At 45.4% G+C, this 18,535-nt stretch overlaps 1 protein-coding gene across 3 annotated transcripts in view; it reads right to left on the reverse strand.

Annotated features, from left to right (window-relative positions):
- Nucleotides 1-18,535, reverse strand: part of WWC2 (WW and C2 domain containing 2) — a 206,244-nt gene that overhangs the window by 35,057 nt on the left and 152,652 nt on the right. For all 3 annotated transcript variants that reach the window (XM_049631788.1, XM_049631786.1, XM_049631787.1), the window contains exons 10-16: nucleotides 17,221-17,310; nucleotides 15,595-16,214; nucleotides 12,295-12,424; nucleotides 11,384-11,464; nucleotides 11,197-11,283; nucleotides 8,597-8,789; nucleotides 6,808-6,972 (exon numbers count right to left, since the gene is read on the reverse strand). In XM_049631788.1, the coding sequence (XP_049487745.1) occupies nucleotides 6,808-6,972; nucleotides 8,597-8,789; nucleotides 11,197-11,283; nucleotides 11,384-11,464; nucleotides 12,295-12,424; nucleotides 15,595-16,214; nucleotides 17,221-17,310 (1,366 nt within the window). The remainder of the gene's footprint in view (nucleotides 1-6,807; nucleotides 6,973-8,596; nucleotides 8,790-11,196; nucleotides 11,284-11,383; nucleotides 11,465-12,294; nucleotides 12,425-15,594; nucleotides 16,215-17,220; nucleotides 17,311-18,535) is intronic.

Genomic DNA, 18,535 nt, shown 5'->3' on the forward strand with positions numbered 1-18,535 from the left:
AAAATCAATAACAGAAGGAAACAATAAGAAATAACAAAGATGTGAAAATCAACACACTCCTAAATAACCAATGAGTCAAAGGAGTCACAAGGAAAATTAGAAAATATTAAAGAGCTGAATGAAAATTAAAACATACTGAAGTTTGTAAGATGCTGCTTACAGCAGTGCTCAGCAAGAAATTTACAGTGTTAAGTGCCTGTGTTAAAACAGAAGAAAGATCTCAAATCTATAACCTAACCTTCCACCTGAAGAAAATGGAAAAAAGAGTAAAAATTACACCTAAAGCAATCAGAAGGAAGGAAATAATAAACACCAGAGTAGAAATTCACAAAACGGTGAATAGAGAAATATTAGAGAAGATTAAGGAAACCAAATGTCGATTCTTTGAAAAGATTCAAAAAAGTAAAAACCTTTAGCTAGACTGACCAAGAAAAATGGAAAGAAAGTTCAAATTACTGAAATCAGGAGCAAAAGAGGGAACATCACTATCAACTTTAGAGATATAAAATGAATGATAAAGGTTACTAGAAACAACCGTCTGCCAACAAGCTGGATAAACTAGATAAAGTGAGCACATTCCAGAAAGACGCAAACTACTCAAAGTGGTATTATAACAAAATTCTGAGTAGACTTAGAACAAGAGATTGAATTAGTAAACAAAAAACTTCCCACAAAGTCCAAACTCAGAGGGCTTCACTGCCAAATTCTACCAAACATATAAAGAATTCATGCCAATTCTTCTTAAATGGTAGATGAGGAGGGAACACTTCCTAACTCGTTCCCTGAGGCCAGAATTACCCTAATGTTGAAACTAGACAAGGTGATCAGAAGAAAACGATGAATACAGACGTAAAAAAGGTTCTCAACAAAATACTAGAAAACTGAATCTAATATCATATAAAAAGGATTATACACCATGACCAAGTGGGATTTATCTTAGGAATGAGAAGCTGGTCTGACATCTGAAATCAGTAAACCATATGAAGAGAATAAAGGACAAAAAACACATGTCATCTCAACAGATGCAGAAGAAAAGCACTGGTTAAATCCAACAGTCTCTATGATAAAACACTCAACAAACTAGGAAAAGGATTTTCCTCAACTTAACAAAAGGCAACTACAACAACTACAGCAAAAATCATATGTAATAGTGAAAAACTGGAAGCTTCCCTACAAGATCACATACATGACAAGGATGTCTGTTGTCACCATTTCTTTCAATATTGTATTGCAGGTTCAGGCCAGGATGAAGAGGCAAGAAAAAGAAGTTAAAAGGAATTGGAAAGGAAGAAGTAAAACCGACTCTATTTGCAGAAGATATGATCTTATGTACAGGACATTCTAAGGAATCCACCAAAGCACTATTAGACCCAATAAACCAGTTCAGTAAGGTTGTAGGATTGCAAGATAAATCTGAAAATGAAATTAAGAAAATATTTCTATTTACAATAGCATCAAAAAGAATAAAATTAATCAAAGAAGTGCAAATTTGGGCTGTGAAAACTAGAAAACATTTTTTAAAGAGGTTAATGAAGACCTAAATAAATGGGAAGATATCCCAAATCCATGGATAAGAAGAGTTAAAACTGTGAAGATGACAATACCCACCCCACCCCTCAACCGACCTACAGACTCAATGCAATCTGTATAAAAATCCTAGCTGCCTTTTTTTTTTTTTGCAGAAATATGGAAATGCAAGGGACCACGAATAAGACAAACCATCCTACAAAAGAAAAACAAAGTTGGATGATGCACATGTTCTGATTCCAAAATAACTACAAAGCTACAGTCATCACAGTAGTGTGGTGCTGGCATAAATACAGACATACAGATTAATGGAACAGAATTTGGAGTCCAGAAATATAAACAATCACACTTACGGCAAACTGATTTTTAGAAACGGTGCCAAGATAATTCACTGGGGAAAGACCAGTGTTTTCAATAAGTGGTACTGGGGACAATCACACACCCACAATACAAGAAAATGAAGCTGGACACACTCCTGACATCACACATAAAGAACAATCCAAGTGGACTGGAGACCTAAAAATAAGACTAAACTGTAAAACACTCAGAAGAAAACACAGGCATAAATCTTTGTGATGTTTGGTTAGGCAAAGCCTTCTTAGATACGACATCAACAGCAGAGGCAATAAAAGAAAGAAACAGACAATCTGGACTTTTATCAAAATTAAAAATTTTGTACTTCAAACAAAACCATCAAGAAAGTGAAGGGGCACCTGAGTGGCTCAGTCGGTTAAGCATCTGACTTTGACTCAGGTCATGATCTCATGGTTGATGAGTTTGAGCCCCATGTCAGGTCAGCTTGAGCCCCACATTGGGCTCCATGACGTCAGCATAGGGTTCCCTCTCTCTCTCCCAATCTCCCTCTCTCTCTGCCCCTCACTCACTTGCGCCTGCCCTCTATCAAAAATTAATTAACTAATTAATTTTTAAAAAGTGAAAAGAAACCCATAGAATGAGAGAGGATATTTGTAAGTCATTTGTTGGATAAAGGATTTGTGTCAAGACTACACAAGGAACTCTTATCACTCAATAATAAAATGATAATTAATAAAGAGATAATAAAATACAATGATAAAGAATTTAAAACAAAGAGAAAGGATCTGAATAGACAGTTCTCAAAAAAATTTTTCAAATATACTGATGGCCCAGCATTACCTTGATTCCAAAACCAGACAAAGACCCCATTAAAAAGGAGAACCACAGACCAATTTCCCTGATGAACATGGATGCGAAAATTCTCAATAAAATACTAGCAAACCAGAAACAACAATACATTAAAAGAATTATTCACCATGATCAAATGGGACTTATCAAAATCCGCAAATCAACTAATGAGGTACATCACACTGATAAAAGGATAAGAACCACATGATCCTCTCAATAGATGCGGAAAAAGCATCTGACAAAATACAGCATCATTTCTTGATTAAAAACCTGCAAGAAAGTAGGGATAGAAGGACCATACTTCAAGATCATAAAGTCCATATACGGAAGACCCACAGCTAATATCATCCTCAATGGGGAAAAACTAAAAGCTTTCCCTCTAAGGTCAGGAACATAACAGGGATGTCCATTCGCACCACTGATACTCAACATAGTGTTAGAAGTCCTGGCCATAGCAATCAGACAACAAAAAGAAATAAAAGGCATCCAAACTGGCAAGGAGGAAGTCAAACTTCCACTCTTCGCAGATGAAACGATACTCTACATGGAAAACCCAAAGGACTCCACCAAAAAACTGCTAGAACTGATCCATGAATTCAGCAAAGTCACAGGATATAAAATCAACGTACAGAAATTGGTTGCATTTCTATACACCCATAATGAAGCAGCAGAAAGAGAAATAAATCAAGGAACTGATCCCATTTACAACTGCACTATGACCATAAAATACCAAGGAATAAACCAAATTACCAAAGAGGTAAAAGATCTATCCCCTGAAAACTACAGGAAGCTTATGAAAGAAATGGAAGACACAAAGAACTGGAAAAATATTCCATGCTCATGGATTGGAAGAAGAAATATTGTTAAAATGTAGATACTCTCCAAAGCAATCTACGTAGTCAATGTAATCCCTATCAAAATAACACCAGCATTCTTCACAGAGCTAGAACAAACAATTCTAAAATTTGTCTGGAACCAAAAAAGATCCTGAATAGCCAAAGTAATGTTGAAAAGGAAAACCAAAACTGGAGGCATCACAATTCTGGACTTCAAGCTAGATTACGAAGCTGTAATCATCAAGACAGTATGGTACTGGCACAAAAACAGACACCTAGATCAATGGAACAGAAGAGAGAACCCAGGAATGGACCCACAAATGTATGGCCAACTAATCTCCAACGAAGCAGGAAAGAATATCTGATGGAAAAAAGACAATCTCTTCAACAAATGGTGTCGGGAAAACGGGGCAGCGACACGTAGAAGAATGAGCCTGGACCACTTTCTTATATCATACACACAAGTAAACTCAAAGTGGATAAAAGAGCTAAATCTGTAAGACAGGAAGCCATCAAAATCCCAGAGGAGAAAACAGGCAATAACCTCTTTGACCTCGGCTGCAGCAACTTCTTACTTGACATGTCTTTGGAGGCAAGGAGATAAAAGCAAAAATGAACTATTGGGACCTCATCAAGGTAAAAAGCTTCCTGCACAGCAAACAATCCGCAAAACTAAAGGGCAACCGACAGAATGGGAGAAGATATTTGCAAATGACATATCAGATAAAGGGTCAGTATCCAAAATCTACAAAGAACTTCTCAAACTCAACACCCAAAAAACAAACAATCCAGTGAAGAAATGGGCAAAAGACATGAATAGACACTTTTCCAAAGAAGACATCCAGATGACTAACAGACACATGAAAAGGTGTTCAACATCATTCATCATCAGGGAAATACGAATCAAAATCACAATGAGATACCACCTCACACCTGTCAGAATGGCTAGCGTTAACAACTCAGGAAACAGCAGATGTTGGCGAGGACGCGGTGGGAATGCACTGTTGGCGGGAATGCAAACTGGTGTAGCCGCTCTGGAAAACAATGTGGAGGTTCCTCAAAAAACTAAAAATAGAGCTACCCTACGGCCCAGCAATTGCACTACTCAGTATTTATCCAAAGGATACAAAAATGCTGACTCGAAGGGGCACATGCACCCCAATGTTTATAGCAGCACTATTGACAACAGACACATTATGGAAAGAGCCCAAATGTCCATCGACTAATGAGTGGGTAAAGAAGATGTGGTGTATATATACATAGAATACTACTTGGTGATCAGAAAGAATGAAATCGTGCCACTTGCAACAGTGTGGATGGAACTGGAGTGTATTATGCTAAGCGAAACAAGTCAGAGAAAGACAGATATCATATGGTTTCACTCATATGTGGAATTTAAGACACAAAATAGATGCACATAGGGGAAGGGAAGCAAAAATAAGATAAAAACAGAGAGGGAGGCAAACCATAAGAGAGTCTTAGATACAGAGAACAAATTGAGGGTTGCTGGTGGGGCGATGGGTGGGGGGCTGGGCTAAATGGGTGATGGGCATTAAGGAGCGAACTTGTTGGGATGAGCACTGGGTGTTATATGTAAGTGATGAATCACTAAATTCTATTCTTGAAATCATTATTACACTGTATGTTAACTAACTTGGATTTAAAGAAAAAAAAAAAAAAGAAAACATACTAATGGCCAGTAAGTCCATGAAAATATGCTCAGTATCATTAGTCATTAGGGGTATAAATCAAAACCATAACGAGATCGTACTTCACACAACACTAACATGGCTAAAATCAGAAGGCCAGATTTGTGGTAAGAGTGTAGGGAAACGGGGTGCCTGGGTGGCTCAATCGGTTACGTGTCCAACTTCGGCTCAGGTCACGATCTCACGGCTCGTGGGTTTGAGCCCCGTGTCGGGCTCTGTGCTGACAGCTCAGAGCCTGGAGCCTGCTTCGGATTCTGTGTTTCCCTCTCTCTCTGCCCTTCCCCTGCTTGTGCTCTCTCTCTGTTTCTCAAAAAATAAACATTAAAAAAAAGTTTTTTAAAGCACAAACAGCCCGAATGCCCATCAGCTGACGAACAGACAGAAAAAAGGTGGTATATCCATATGAGGCGGTATTATTTGGCAATAAAAAGGAATGAGGTACTGATACATGCTGGAATATGGATGTACCCTGAAAACAGTACGCTGAGTGAACGAGGTAGTCACAAAAGAACAAATACCGTCTTATCCCATTTATCTGACATGTCCGTAACAAGCAAATGTACAGAGACAGAAAGACGAGTGGTTGCCTTGGGGGAGAGGCGTTAGGGAGAACGGGGAGGGACCGCTAACGGGCACAGGGCTTCTTTCAGGGATGACGACAATGTTCTAATAACCAGATTGTGGTGCTGGAGGCCCAACCCCGTGAACATACTAAAAGCCACTGAACTGCGTGCTTCACGTGGGCGAGGTATGTGTTAAGTGGAGGAACCATGTGGTATGTGAGTTACACTGCATCGAGCTGTGAGCAGCCATTTCCCCACAGTGTGACCATTATAGAAGCACTCTCAAGGGCGACGTCGCATTCCATCATCCTGGGGGCCTGACTCCGGGCCGGCCGCGGGCACGGACTGCGAGCTCTCCCGGCATCTGCGCCCCCTTCACCACCCACCGCGACGTCCACTCTGGCGCCCTGCACACGGTCGACGATCAGTGATTATCTGACTTCTGCTTAGTAAGCTCTTTCCTCACAGATAATCGAAAATAAACTTGAACTCGGTAACAAGGTTCACAAATGCCAAGTCAGCGATGAACGGCCTCCCCAAATGCCCCTCTGTACGTTTTCTGAAACGTTGGCGGTATGGCTGTTGGTTACAAAAAAAACCCTTTTTCCTGGAAAACTATTTATGGATATTGATGCCACGGACAGAAACGAAGGCCCTCTTTGGCCTTGGCGATTTAACATTTGCAAATTACCCGAGTTCCGAACGGATAACCTGGCAGAGGAATCAAAGACACGCACACAACCGCACAGAAGTATAAATTTAAATCAAAAGGTCTTCCACGGTCACCTAAAGCAATGAAGGCTCTGCATCGGTTTATCGTGACGGAAGGACGTGTGAGCAGAAATGAGCGTCTGGTGTCGTCGTTGTTGGGAAGCCGGGAGGAAGGGTGAGCGGTCAGAGGAGGAGAGGACAGTTATGTGAAAGCACGTGGGAGCAAGCGGGCACCGCGGCCATTCTGCACGGTTTCATCCGGTCATACTATGAGCCCTTTCTCCGAACGTGACTCACCAAGTCTATAGGCTCGATTAACGGCTGGTCTGGTCGAAATACGGAATCCTCATTTTCTTCGCCATTCTTTTTGCGAGACATTTGTTTAGAAGGCAGCAAGTTATACCACAGAGTGAAAATCTCATTGGAAAACGGTAAGTCGGCCAAACTGATCTGAGTTCCAGCCTATGTGAAATGAAGGGGGCGGGGGGAGCAAAGAAGAGAGAAAATAACATGTTTAAATTCATATTTGCTTCCTCTCATACTATTAAGATTATTGGGAAAGCTTGTGTTAGGATTTAAAACATGCAATACTCATGTTCTAAAGCATCGGTGGATTTTTTGTTTTAAACCTGAAGATGTCTTATATTTTTAGGTGTGACTAAATAAGAAATAATCCCAACCTAGAAGCCAACCCTGGGATTATTTTGTGAGATACTATTTTGCCAAAACCTAATGACAGAGCATGCAACTTTTTGTACGTGTGGAATTATTCTTAAACGAAAAGACAAAAAATGAAAATTAAAAGAGTAAACGACTAAGCAGAAACCATAATACCTCTCACAATACGCTGCAACGTTTGATTATTACTCACAAAAACCCGTTGTCCACTGTAAAGTTCAAAAACAAATAAAAACTCTATAGTGGTTCTTAAATGAGAGACCAGACAGCAAAATTTTAATTTGGGTAAGTTAGTAGTACGTCAAAAAAAGCTTTTACATTCCAGCGAATCACACATATGAGCCAGAATCTAACTGAACTGTATCATTTTTTTTAAAGGAGATTAATTAACATACCTACTAATTTTATAGAGCTCCCGACATCCATATCTATTGCGGTACACGCCTTTCTGACAGCCTAATGAGTCTGTCTGTTAGCTTTGCTTCTTTTTTTTTATTCTCAGGTAATATTATCAAATATTGTTTTCATATAAAGAAAAGGAAATACTTACAAGAAGTCTCTCTACCTTTTAAACTTTGCTCGTCATGAAGCGTGTTTTCGTGCTTCCCATTGTACCGCCAAGGAGAGTCAACCAGAGACCCGTGCTGCTGTTGAACGCATGGGCACACCTCTAGAGACTCACATCTGACCCCCCTGTGTCACCTGCCTGCTGTGCAACGGTTCTCTGGTTATTATGTACAGTGGTGAGCAAAACTCACTTTTAGTGACATATGAAGTCTTTTGCTTTAGCGTTTAAATATCATATTCCTCTCAACAGCAACACTGAAGTCTTCCTAGAAGCTGCAACGTCAGGGCAGGGGAGAATAATGGGACTACACAGTCAGACTCCCGCCTGATTTCAATCTGTGACGGTGCATTATGCGTGGGGTGCGTTTTGATACCTGGTTCCATCCCTCACCAGCTGTGTGACCCCGGACACGCTACCTCGTATGGCAGTTCTTTATCTGAAAGGAGGGTCATCATACCTTTTCCCTAGGACAGCCGCGAGGATTAAATGACAGAACGCATACGGAGCACCGAGCACAACACTCGTGCTGGGAATAATAAACACGCTCGGAGTGACAGTCGTGACAGAGCTCAGAGTTCGGCTTCAGCCAAAGGGTAGACTGGGTAGGTTTCCAGAAAATCACAGTTAAGGAGCAGGTTTGAAAGTTCTCGAATAAGAGGATGAAAGCCAGAAATCACTACTCCAGATTAAAAAAAAAAAAAGAACCCATCACTGGGTGTGTCCAAGGCACTGGGCGGATCTAGAGCGGTATCGGGGCTGGCAAACGGCAGCTAGACGGCCGTTGTCAGGATATGCAGCCAGAGGTGTTACTTGATGATGGTTAATTGCAACACGACCTACCAGGCATTGTTCACTTTGGTGTTTACTGACAGAGCAGAGATCCACTCTCAGCGTCTTCCGCTGTAAGGCTGTTTGGGAGATGGCCACTCGGAACATGTCGTTGAACAGAATGGATTCTGTGGCTAGATGGACTTTCGTTCGAAACAGACAGCTGACGTCAGTTGAGCAGGGAAGCAGAGCAACCCTGAAATACCTGCGAAGAACAAGAATAAAACGGATTTCACGCGCACTTCAGTGATCCCAGACTCACAGTTACCGTCTGAAATGATCCGCAAAAGAGAGAAAGCTTCCTGAGCCTGGGAAGACAGAGTCATGCTGTCTTTGTCCCAAAGAATATTCACCCTCAGTGTTACACAAGAGGCGTTTATGATCATTTCCCAGGAATGGAATACATTAACCTACTAGCGAAAAAGAAAGGCTAAGTAGCATATAAGAAAACTTAAAAACTTTAATTGTCTAGCATCACGGAAGTTTCAGATACGACAAACTGTTTCAAGAGGCTTACGCTTTGTAAAATTCGGAGGAAGAGTTCGCGGAAAACGGCAACTTCTAACACTACCTTCAAATGATTTTTCTAAGCACCCGTTATGTGAGGGTTCACAATTCTTAGAAACAGCGCGACGTATTTTCTTTTCAATCCCAGAAAGAGAACACCCATTAAGTCCCTCCCCCACCCCCAATTCCAGCCTTGTCTAATTCATACTCTAAAAGATGCCTTTCTCCAATTATGAAAGCTGTAAATTCACGTGCAGGGCCGAGGCACGTCACGTTATTTCCGTATTTGACATCGACACTGATTACGGAGGTTCAGCATTAGTAGACTAGTGGGCCTTGGCCGAAGATATTTCACACAAGCTGTCACTTTTTGCAGTGTCATTATTTGGGCCAAGGCTTTCAGGTACGGGTTTAGGAACGTGGCGCTATGCGTCTCGGCGAAGTTCAGACCAGTTAGAGGAGCGACTGCCTGCGAGCTGGCGGGGACAGGGGGTGGGGGTTGCAGAAGAGCCTGCTGAACTCACTGCCTGAGTGCCGACACGGGTCCTGAGCTGTGCTGGCTGTCACCGTACCTCAGGGGCGCTTTGTGACTCCCTGGGGGGAACGTGAGAGTGACCGGAGTGGCAGCGGCAGGACATTTGGGGAGCCCTGCCCCGACAGGACGAGGTTGAGAAAATGCCTGATCTTGGGCCCTTCTGTGGTTGTCTCCTGGGCTTGTGGGCTGGCTCTCCCTGTTCATAGGTTCGATCCCTGGGGGAACCGTCATCTCCCAGACCCGCCACCCTGAAATGAAAAGGCTGCCAACGCTCCAGTATGTCCGCGTATTTACTGGCAGGGAGAAGTCACAAATAACAATACGAAGCCAGTCTTCCCTGGCTGGACTTCCTAATCTCAGTCCCGGGAAGCAGGCTCTCTGGGGTGATCCAGATACTCCCCAGTAAGCATTCCTTCTTTACTGGTTTTGCTATTAATGCGGATCCCACCCACACCTTGACTCAGGAGGTCCTGTGAGCCCACTCCCCCCCTGGAATCTTATGCCCCTCCGGCTTTGACGATCATGAACACACAGACACCCAGTAGCTCTAATCTATTGCCTACTGAATGATCTCCATCTAGCTACATTTTTATTTAGATCTAGTTTTTTTCTGACAATTCTTAGAATATTCAGGTGTGGTTAAAAGTAAACCCATAGAGAAAGCATCCAGAACTCTTACATTTACTCTATTCAATGTCTTTCTCATTGAGGAATATACTCTATCAATAAGAAAAACATCCACCTGGCTGGGTACAGAGTCTGGGGAGGGGGGAGTCACCCCTCAACAGGACTTTCTTCTTTCCAAGCCCTTGTACTGGCAGACTGAACATATTATTGAGTGCAAGGCTGTAGGACATATGGATTCTGGATTCGAAGTCAGAGGTGCTCAGTTGAAATCTGGCTTCTTTCTGGTGCTCTATAGCCATGGGCTGTTAAGAGAGTCCCTGAAACGCTGACTCCAGAAAGTGTGAATGGTGGTAAAGGTTGCTAGAAATACCTGTCAGGAAACACAGTCCCTAAGCAACAGACTACGGAGCAGTAATGACATCACTTCATTTGACGACGTGAAGTAACTTTAAGAAATTAATGGTCACGGGGAAACGAATACTTGATGTTAAGGACACGTTACACGTAACACGATAAGGTGTTTGGCAAAGTTGTACTGATAAATTTAATCACCACATTTTCTTGTAACAGATCAGAAATTCCCTGCAAACCAACAGCGGTCATAATTAGGCAACCACAAACATTTTAATTAAATTAAAACAACAACAACAACAACAACAACCAGGCCCCAACATAGCACAATATAGAATTTCTGACTGTAAAGGGAGATTCAAAAATCTTGGTTCCCAGGCTAATTAACGAATTGGCTGCGTAAGGATCAACATCTAATATGGTTTTTGCACATTCTCCGATTCTTTGTTTTATCCACTGTGGATTAAGACGTGGTCGGCCCGGCCATGTCCTTCTCATCTTTATCTGGATGAACTGCTCGGTTACAACGGACAATTTATCGGACGGGAACAATTTTCAGTTCCCCTACTTGTTCTTCGCTAATTTTACTTACACTTTTGAAGTGTGAGGTATCAGGAAGGCATGGAGATTTCGGAGCTGTGCTAAAATCACCATGAAACTTGACCTTCTGGCATCATATCTGTCAAGAGAGGAGCTGATGAGACCAGGAGAGAGCACAGGCCACTCGTCGCGGCACCGAGTTCCAGAACACCGTCCGTCCCCGGGGGGCCTTCCCTTACCTGAGTCCGATCTGCACCTGGGCAGTCTCCACGATGGTGACATCCCCTTCACTGTACAGAACATCTTCAACTTCACTAGGCCTAGGGACAGGGCGACAGCGGGTGTAGGGGACCCATTTAGGAGCAGGGGTATTGACCGTGATGGTTACCGTTTGCCACTTAATGATTCCGAATGAAAACCTGAATTCACAGCCCTCCGACACCACCCAGTGGACCTGACCCCAGCGAAAGCTCACTCTTTTAAATCTTTCTTCACCTTTTCGAGAGCAGTCTGCTTCCGAACCTTGAGGGGAAAGACTTCCTGATGCCTGAGACTTTCCTGAGCCTCCTTGGGGCCCACCACACCCCGAGACATACTCCAGGCTTTCAGAAAGACACAAGGAACTTCATGTGCCATTTGGGTACTGGCCAACACCTCCAATATTCTCACTAAAATCAAGTTTTAGGGGCGCCTGGGTGGCTCAGTCAGTGAAGCGTCTGACTTCGGCCCGGGTCACGATCTCACGGTTTGTGGGTTCGAGCCCCATGTCGGGCTCTGTGCTGACGGCTCAGAGCCTGGAGCCTGCTTCGGGTTCTGTGTCTCCCTCTCTCCCTGTTCCTCCTCCGCTTATACTCTCTCTCTCTCTCTTAAAAATAAATAAACATTAACAAAAAAAAATTTTTAATCAAATTTTAAGTCTCCAAGCGGGTCAGGTGGGAGGTTTTTGGTGTACAGAAATTTTCAGGCACCTCACCTCTTTTAACACCGACAACCCTTACCCTCTCTTAAGGGCCGTCGACCCTTACCACTGCACGAGCAGACTAAGGGCGCTGGTGCACTCACAGTCCAGAGTCCTCCCTCCCGCCCCACCTCTGTGCGCAGCTATGAAGACATACAGGGTCACCGAAAAGCACTCCCGCTAAGTCCTTACTGTTTCACAAAAGCTTCGTAGACCCCGCTGTCTCCAGCCACAGACTCATCGGACACAGCAGCTGACACGCAAGCACTTTTCTCCCCAAGCAAGTGGATCACTCTTCTTTTTGGTAATGATTTTTCCACATCTAGGGAGGGGCGAGCGATAGTTCCTCTTAGGATTTATCATTCAGAAAAGTTAAGTATAAAACCACACACGCGGTTTGGTCACGAGAAATCCAAAACACTTCCTTCCACCTGAGACTCAAGGACGTTGCCTTGTGAATCAACAGATGTAGTTGATTCGAGGCACCGGGACTTCTCGGGACGCCGGTTAGTTTGGTCGTCGTTGGAGAGACTACGGTTTTTCTCTGTCCTGACGGACGTGAGGGGAAGGGGCAGACGACAGACACCCTCCCTGGGCCCTCGCCTCTCTCTGTCACTGCAGTCACCACGCACTCGGCAAGGAGGCCGCGTCCCTCCAATATTAAAGGTGTTTCTGCAACAGAGGGTATCTAGTACTCAATGGCAGACAGGCTCCTGCCTCTTTTGCCCTCCCCTTCTCTCCACAGGCCATATTCTGCGTCTCTCACAGAAGTAAAAGCAAAAAAAAAAAAAAAAAAAAAAAAAGTCTTTGACTTCTAGAATTCCTCACCAGCTAACACCGTTGAAAAAAACTTTGTGCCACTGAATCCTTAGCACCAACTACCACTTAACTTTTATCTCTAACTCATATTCATACTCTGCATCCTGCAGTGAGCAAGAAGCGTTCATTTAAAGCTGCGATCCTATGTAATAAGCAGCAAGCCTGTGGAGCGCTTTCATCCTCCAGCGAGGGAGCAGGGATCAGGACTCGTAGGCATTTCGCCCCCCTTCTGAGTCGTGACTTGACATCTTGTTAAGATGTTTAAGTTTTACGGCTTCAGATTACAGGACTGATTGCTGCATTTCCCCTTTTATTTCTGGCGGTGGGAAGGCTCTTTCCTCGATGACGAAGTGCCGCTCTCCGCCCCCCCCGCCTTTGTGAGGGGTGAAGGTGACGGCATGATTTATTGATTACCCCCAGGAATAGCCACAGCAGCTGAAATTGATTTTGACCATGACAGAGACCGACTGGAAGGACTTCGTCGTCATTCCGACGGGGTCTCTGTCCTCCGGCAAGACGTGCATAAGGGAAGTCCGACTTCACCTGCGGAAGACTCCAGAGTGGTGAGGGGGCCGAGCCGTGTCACCACCAGGGGCCGCCCGCCCCCGCACGGAGGGCGGACGCTCCCTGAGAGGACCGAGTGCTGGCGATCTGGCCTGAAGGGGATTATTAGCCTTTACGGTTAAAAACGTGCTTTTTAGTTGTCTTCGGCACCGGATACTCTTCACAAATAAAACTCCCGGACGTAATTCTTTTAGGGGGACTTTTTAGTAGCAGCTTTCCGATCGAATATGCGTTTCAAAGCTAAAAGCCGTGTCCCGGAAGCTTCCGCGACACTGGGCTCCGGACACAGACTTCGCAGACACAGCCGCAGACCCAGTGGCAGGAGCGAGGCTACGGCCGGGCAGGGGCCGAAGGACCCAGGTGGGCTCGGACCCCGGGCGACTGTCGGGCCGGCCTCCCTGCCCCGCCCCTGAGAACTGAGTGTGGAGAAGAGTCGCTAGAGAATTCCAGACGCACAAAGAGGGCAAAGAGCCGCAACGCTCGAGATCCTTCAGGTCCAAAGCACAGACGAATGGCACAGAATACACTCGGCTCTCCTCTCTTGCTTGGTCTTTCTTTCATAAATTTCAGCGTGTTGTGGAAGGAGCTGTGCTTGGCGCGGTTTGTATTGTCTCTGGTGCCACGGTGGTATTAATCACGTGAACTGAGAGCCGAGCGCCGGCGCAGGGAGATGCTTTACAGGTGCTATGGCACCCGTCCTCCCAGGACCCCACGAGGTGGACACTGTGTCACTCCCACTGTGCAGGGGAGGAGCAACAAGGCGGACGGCCTGGGTGAGGCGCTCACGCTCACTGCACCCAAGTAAGAGCACAGGCCCGAACCGGCTCCGGGGCCAGAACGCACGGCCCACCCACCGCACTCCTTTCCGGGGGGGCAGGAGGGCGGCCCCACAGCTGGCTTCTGCTCCCTCCTGGCCACTAGGGAAACGCCACTCCTGTGCTTCTGGTCTCTGATGCTGATGATCTGAGTGAACACGCGACTTGTAACTTTGGCTCCTTCCAGGCAGCGCCGCACACGCCACACCCGTGTCCCGCGTGCCCTGCCTCTGCCCCTGCTCCGGGCCACCAACAGGTGGCGCTTCGGCCTTCCGTACTAGAAACCACACAAACGCGATGGATCTGCCTCTCTCTTTAAACGTCTGAGTTGGCCAGTCCATTCATGCTTAGAATTCTTAGGACCAGAAATACAAAACAGTCTTCTCGAAACGGCAGGAAAATGCTTGTAAAGAGGCCTGTCCCCTCGCGTGGGGGCACGAGGTAGCCGAGTGCAGATCGGAGCGGGGCTCCTGGGGACCAGCACTGGGGCTTTTCTTTCACATTCTGTTCCGGGCGAGCTCCGAAACCCACCGTCCTCCTCAGGCCACAGCTATGGTCATTTGCCAGCAAGGCAAGGCATCTTGTTTCCTTTACAGCCACACCGAATGTATGGAAAGCTTCCGCCTTGCAAAGGGATACAAACATGAAAAGAAAAAGAATTCGATTCTCCCTCTGTTTCTGTGGCTCAGTGAGAAGTCAACGGGCAGCTCCTTCCCCGGGCTGCAAAAAGTAACGTGGCCACAAGATGGCAGGGTAACACCGGCACCTGGGAACCGGCTTTCCCCAAATTAACTTGAGGCAGAAAGGGAGAGTCTGGCACGAAACAAAAATTGTATTTATATAGAATTCCCTGAGCAGTCCAAACACCGAACCCCGGTACTAATTAGCTGGTATGCTAATTGCCTTGGTTTTAATCTGTTTTAGACCGACTTTTAAAAGAAAGCCCTCTTCTTTGCCTTGCTATTTCAGAACGAGAATCTATGTGGAAGTTATGACGTGTGCTCACAAAACATGTTCCCAGCCAGCTGCCACCGTACAGGGGGTTTCTGGACAACAGGACAGATACTTAACGATTAAGTCTATTAAATAGGGAAAGCGACTTTTAGCTGTTAAAGAAAAAAATGTCTAGTCCGGGTATATCAATAAAAACTCCTCCTCGAGTGAAGCCAAAATGAATTCGCAGCAGACAGAGAAGGGGGCCAGCACAATTTGTTTATGTGGAAAACGTAACCCTCCTGTCACTCTTCTGAAAATAATTAAGAGGGAAAGCGTGGAAGCAAAGGTCTCGGCTTACCTGCAGTTCCTTCATACAACGGCTCCCGGGAGCATTCGCTGAGGTCTTTATCCTCTGCGAGAGACTGGGACGCTCCTCCTGAGTTCGAGTCCAGCAAGATCTGATTGTCACCGAGGCCAATGTCTGCAAAATGGCTACTCAATTCACAGTCTTCAAAGTCAGCAGTGAACCGATGGAGAGGGACATCGTGGGAAGACATGGGGAACGTGCCTTCCAGAACCAGGGGGGAGCCGGGAGGGGACAAGGAGGAGAGGGAGGACCGTGAGGACAGGGACGTCACAGACTTGGGGGCCTCAGTCCGTGGGGGAGTGTGGCCTGTGGCTGTGGCTGCCGCCCCACAGGGGCCGCTCTGGCCAGGCTGGCTGGGGGACTTGACCACCTCGTTTTCGTGGATGGTGGTGATGGGTCCAGAAGGAATGTAGCCGCCTTTCTCCTGCAGAAGGAGGTCCAGTTTACACTGATAATCCGCGTCTACCTGGTCGCTCTGGCCGGTGTAATAGAGCTCTCCGGAACTGAGGGAGCTGAGCGACCCTCTGCTGGAGGTGTTCAGAGATCCCCGGCTGGAGGCCAGGGAGCCCAAGCTGCTCCCGGACGACACGGACAGGGTGCTGGCAGAGAGGCTGAGGGGGGGAAGCACTCACTGTGACTGGTACGACACGCAACACCCAAGCACCGTGCCCTCCGGCCCCTTCGGCCCCCCGAGGCGCCAAATAACGTCATGACGGGGGTGGCGGCTGCCACTATACCACCTATAGCCTTGGTGACTCCTGAGCACTTTCAAGCTGGCTCCCTGAGTCCTCTCTAAATAGCAGTTCTGTTCTGACTAATTTCCCTGTTGCAAAATTAAAAAAGAAAAAAAAAGTGATAACTACCTATTGATAAATCTACCTGCACAGATATCGAGAAGTAGCTACGTAGTTTAATAATGTGGAAGGGGGAGGGGCGCCTGGGTGGCTCCGTTGGTTAAGCGTCCAACTTCGGCTCAGGTCACCATCTCACGGTTCGTGAGTTCTAGCCCCACGTCGGGCTCCGTGCTCAGAGCCTAGGGCCTGCTTCGGATTCTGTGTCTCCCTCTCTCTCTGCACCTCCCCTGCTCATGCTCTCTCTCTCTTTCTCAAAAAATGAACACTTACAAAAATTAAAAAAAATAATATTGAAGGAGGGGAAAAAGCATAACTGGTAGAGTGTTAATGCAGTTATTCTGCTTAAAGAATAAAGCTTTTAGTCTCTAGAGAGGGAAAAGGCAAGCTTATAAGAATAAGGGGGTTGCACACAAGCCCGTCTCCCTGTCCGTTCCTCTCCTCTGTGGGCACACTGAAGGAGCGAATGGACAGTTAATTATTTGAAGGCAAGTCATCCGGTGGAGAAATGTGTCCTTTTCCTAAGTATGCACTCATAGCTAAAACAGATCTTCTTCCCACAACGTATTTCACACAGATTCCACATTGTGACCTCGGGGTTCGTGGGGGGAAAAAAAAATCTACGCAACTTTAAATTTGATCATCCAAGTTTCAGCTGTACTGGCATCACTATTTTATTTACTTTCAAAGAGTTGACCAAAGTCATCAAGGGTGAGCCAAAACATGCCTGAATGTTCTTGTTCCCTCAAGGGCCGAACAGGCTTACCTTTTCAGTTGGGAGTGCAAATAAGTAGTTAATTTAGTAGTTTCCTCAAGTTTCTGTAGCAGCTCTTTCCTTCGCTCTTCCAAATGCAATCTGGAAAAAAAGAAACAAATGCATTTACTTCCATGTAATTACGCTGAGGCGTGGAAACCGAAGGAAAAGATTCTGATTCCACAGACGTTATGTACCACGAGGGGGAAATCCCAATGGGTCGGCCAGAGAGAAAACAGAAGGGCAGCGAGGAGTGAGGTGGGCATCAGAGTCCACAGCCACGCCAGAGGAAGAGGGACACCTAGCCCGAGTCTCCAACTTTACTGGGAAGTTTAAAACTTTTGATAACCTGCTATTTTCTTAAATGGATTACAAAAAAAAAAAAAAAAAAAAAAAAAGCCTCTGTGCCCTTATGAGGTGGAGAAAGACAGCGAGGAGGAAAACCACAAACCACTAACACAGATTACAGAATCCTTCCACAGGCCTGGGACCTGGGCTTAAATTACTACGACACTTGACAGGAGCGACAGCCAATCTGTGAAGGACCATTGTGAGGGCTGGAATTGACAAGGACCGTTCCGGACTAATATTTAGTGACAACAATTCCAGTCTTACTTGGATGAGAATTTCAGCGATTAAGAAACAAATTAGTCCATATTGCCAGCGTGAGCTCATTTGGGCTTAACAGTTTAAAACAAGGAAAAGGCACAAAAGTGATTTCGGTTCCTACCGTAACGCATCTCATCGCCTGTGCCCGTTACCGTGAAATTTCATCCACGTTCAACCGAACAAGTTTAAAAAAAAAAAAAAAAAAATTCGAGGGTTAGAGAACCGCGTTTTTGACTAAGTTATTTTAAGACATTAACGGGCCTGTGGTCAGTGTCAGCTGAAGGTCTTCAGACGTCCCTGGCCTGAGCCCGTCCGGCGCGGCCAACCACGGCAGAGTGGGACCCAGAAAATCACCGGGGTTTCCAGTGGATTTGCTGCTGTGAACCGTGTGTCCTTAAACGAGTCACTTTAGTCAAGGGGTCCCAGTTTTCTCCTCTGCAAATCGGCGATTAAAATCCTACTGTGTCTGCCCGCGAGGGCTGTTAAAGGGATCAAATGCAGTGATGTACGAGAAAGTACTCCACAGACATCAAAACACATGCTTTTTGTTCAGAGCCTCAGCACGCCTTGCAAGGTGGGGATATAAAAATTAGCGATTTTTTTTTTTTTTGGGAGAAAGAGAAAATCTCCCTAATTTCTAACCTCTTTGAAATGTATGTTTTAGGCAGTAAGGAAACATGCCCATATTTTATTTATAGCTATCTGTCCTTTGATGTGT

The sequence above is a fragment of the Panthera uncia genome, chromosome B1 (assembly GCF_023721935.1).
Source record: "Panthera uncia isolate 11264 chromosome B1, Puncia_PCG_1.0, whole genome shotgun sequence".
Taxonomy (NCBI): Eukaryota; Metazoa; Chordata; class Mammalia; order Carnivora; family Felidae; genus Panthera; species Panthera uncia.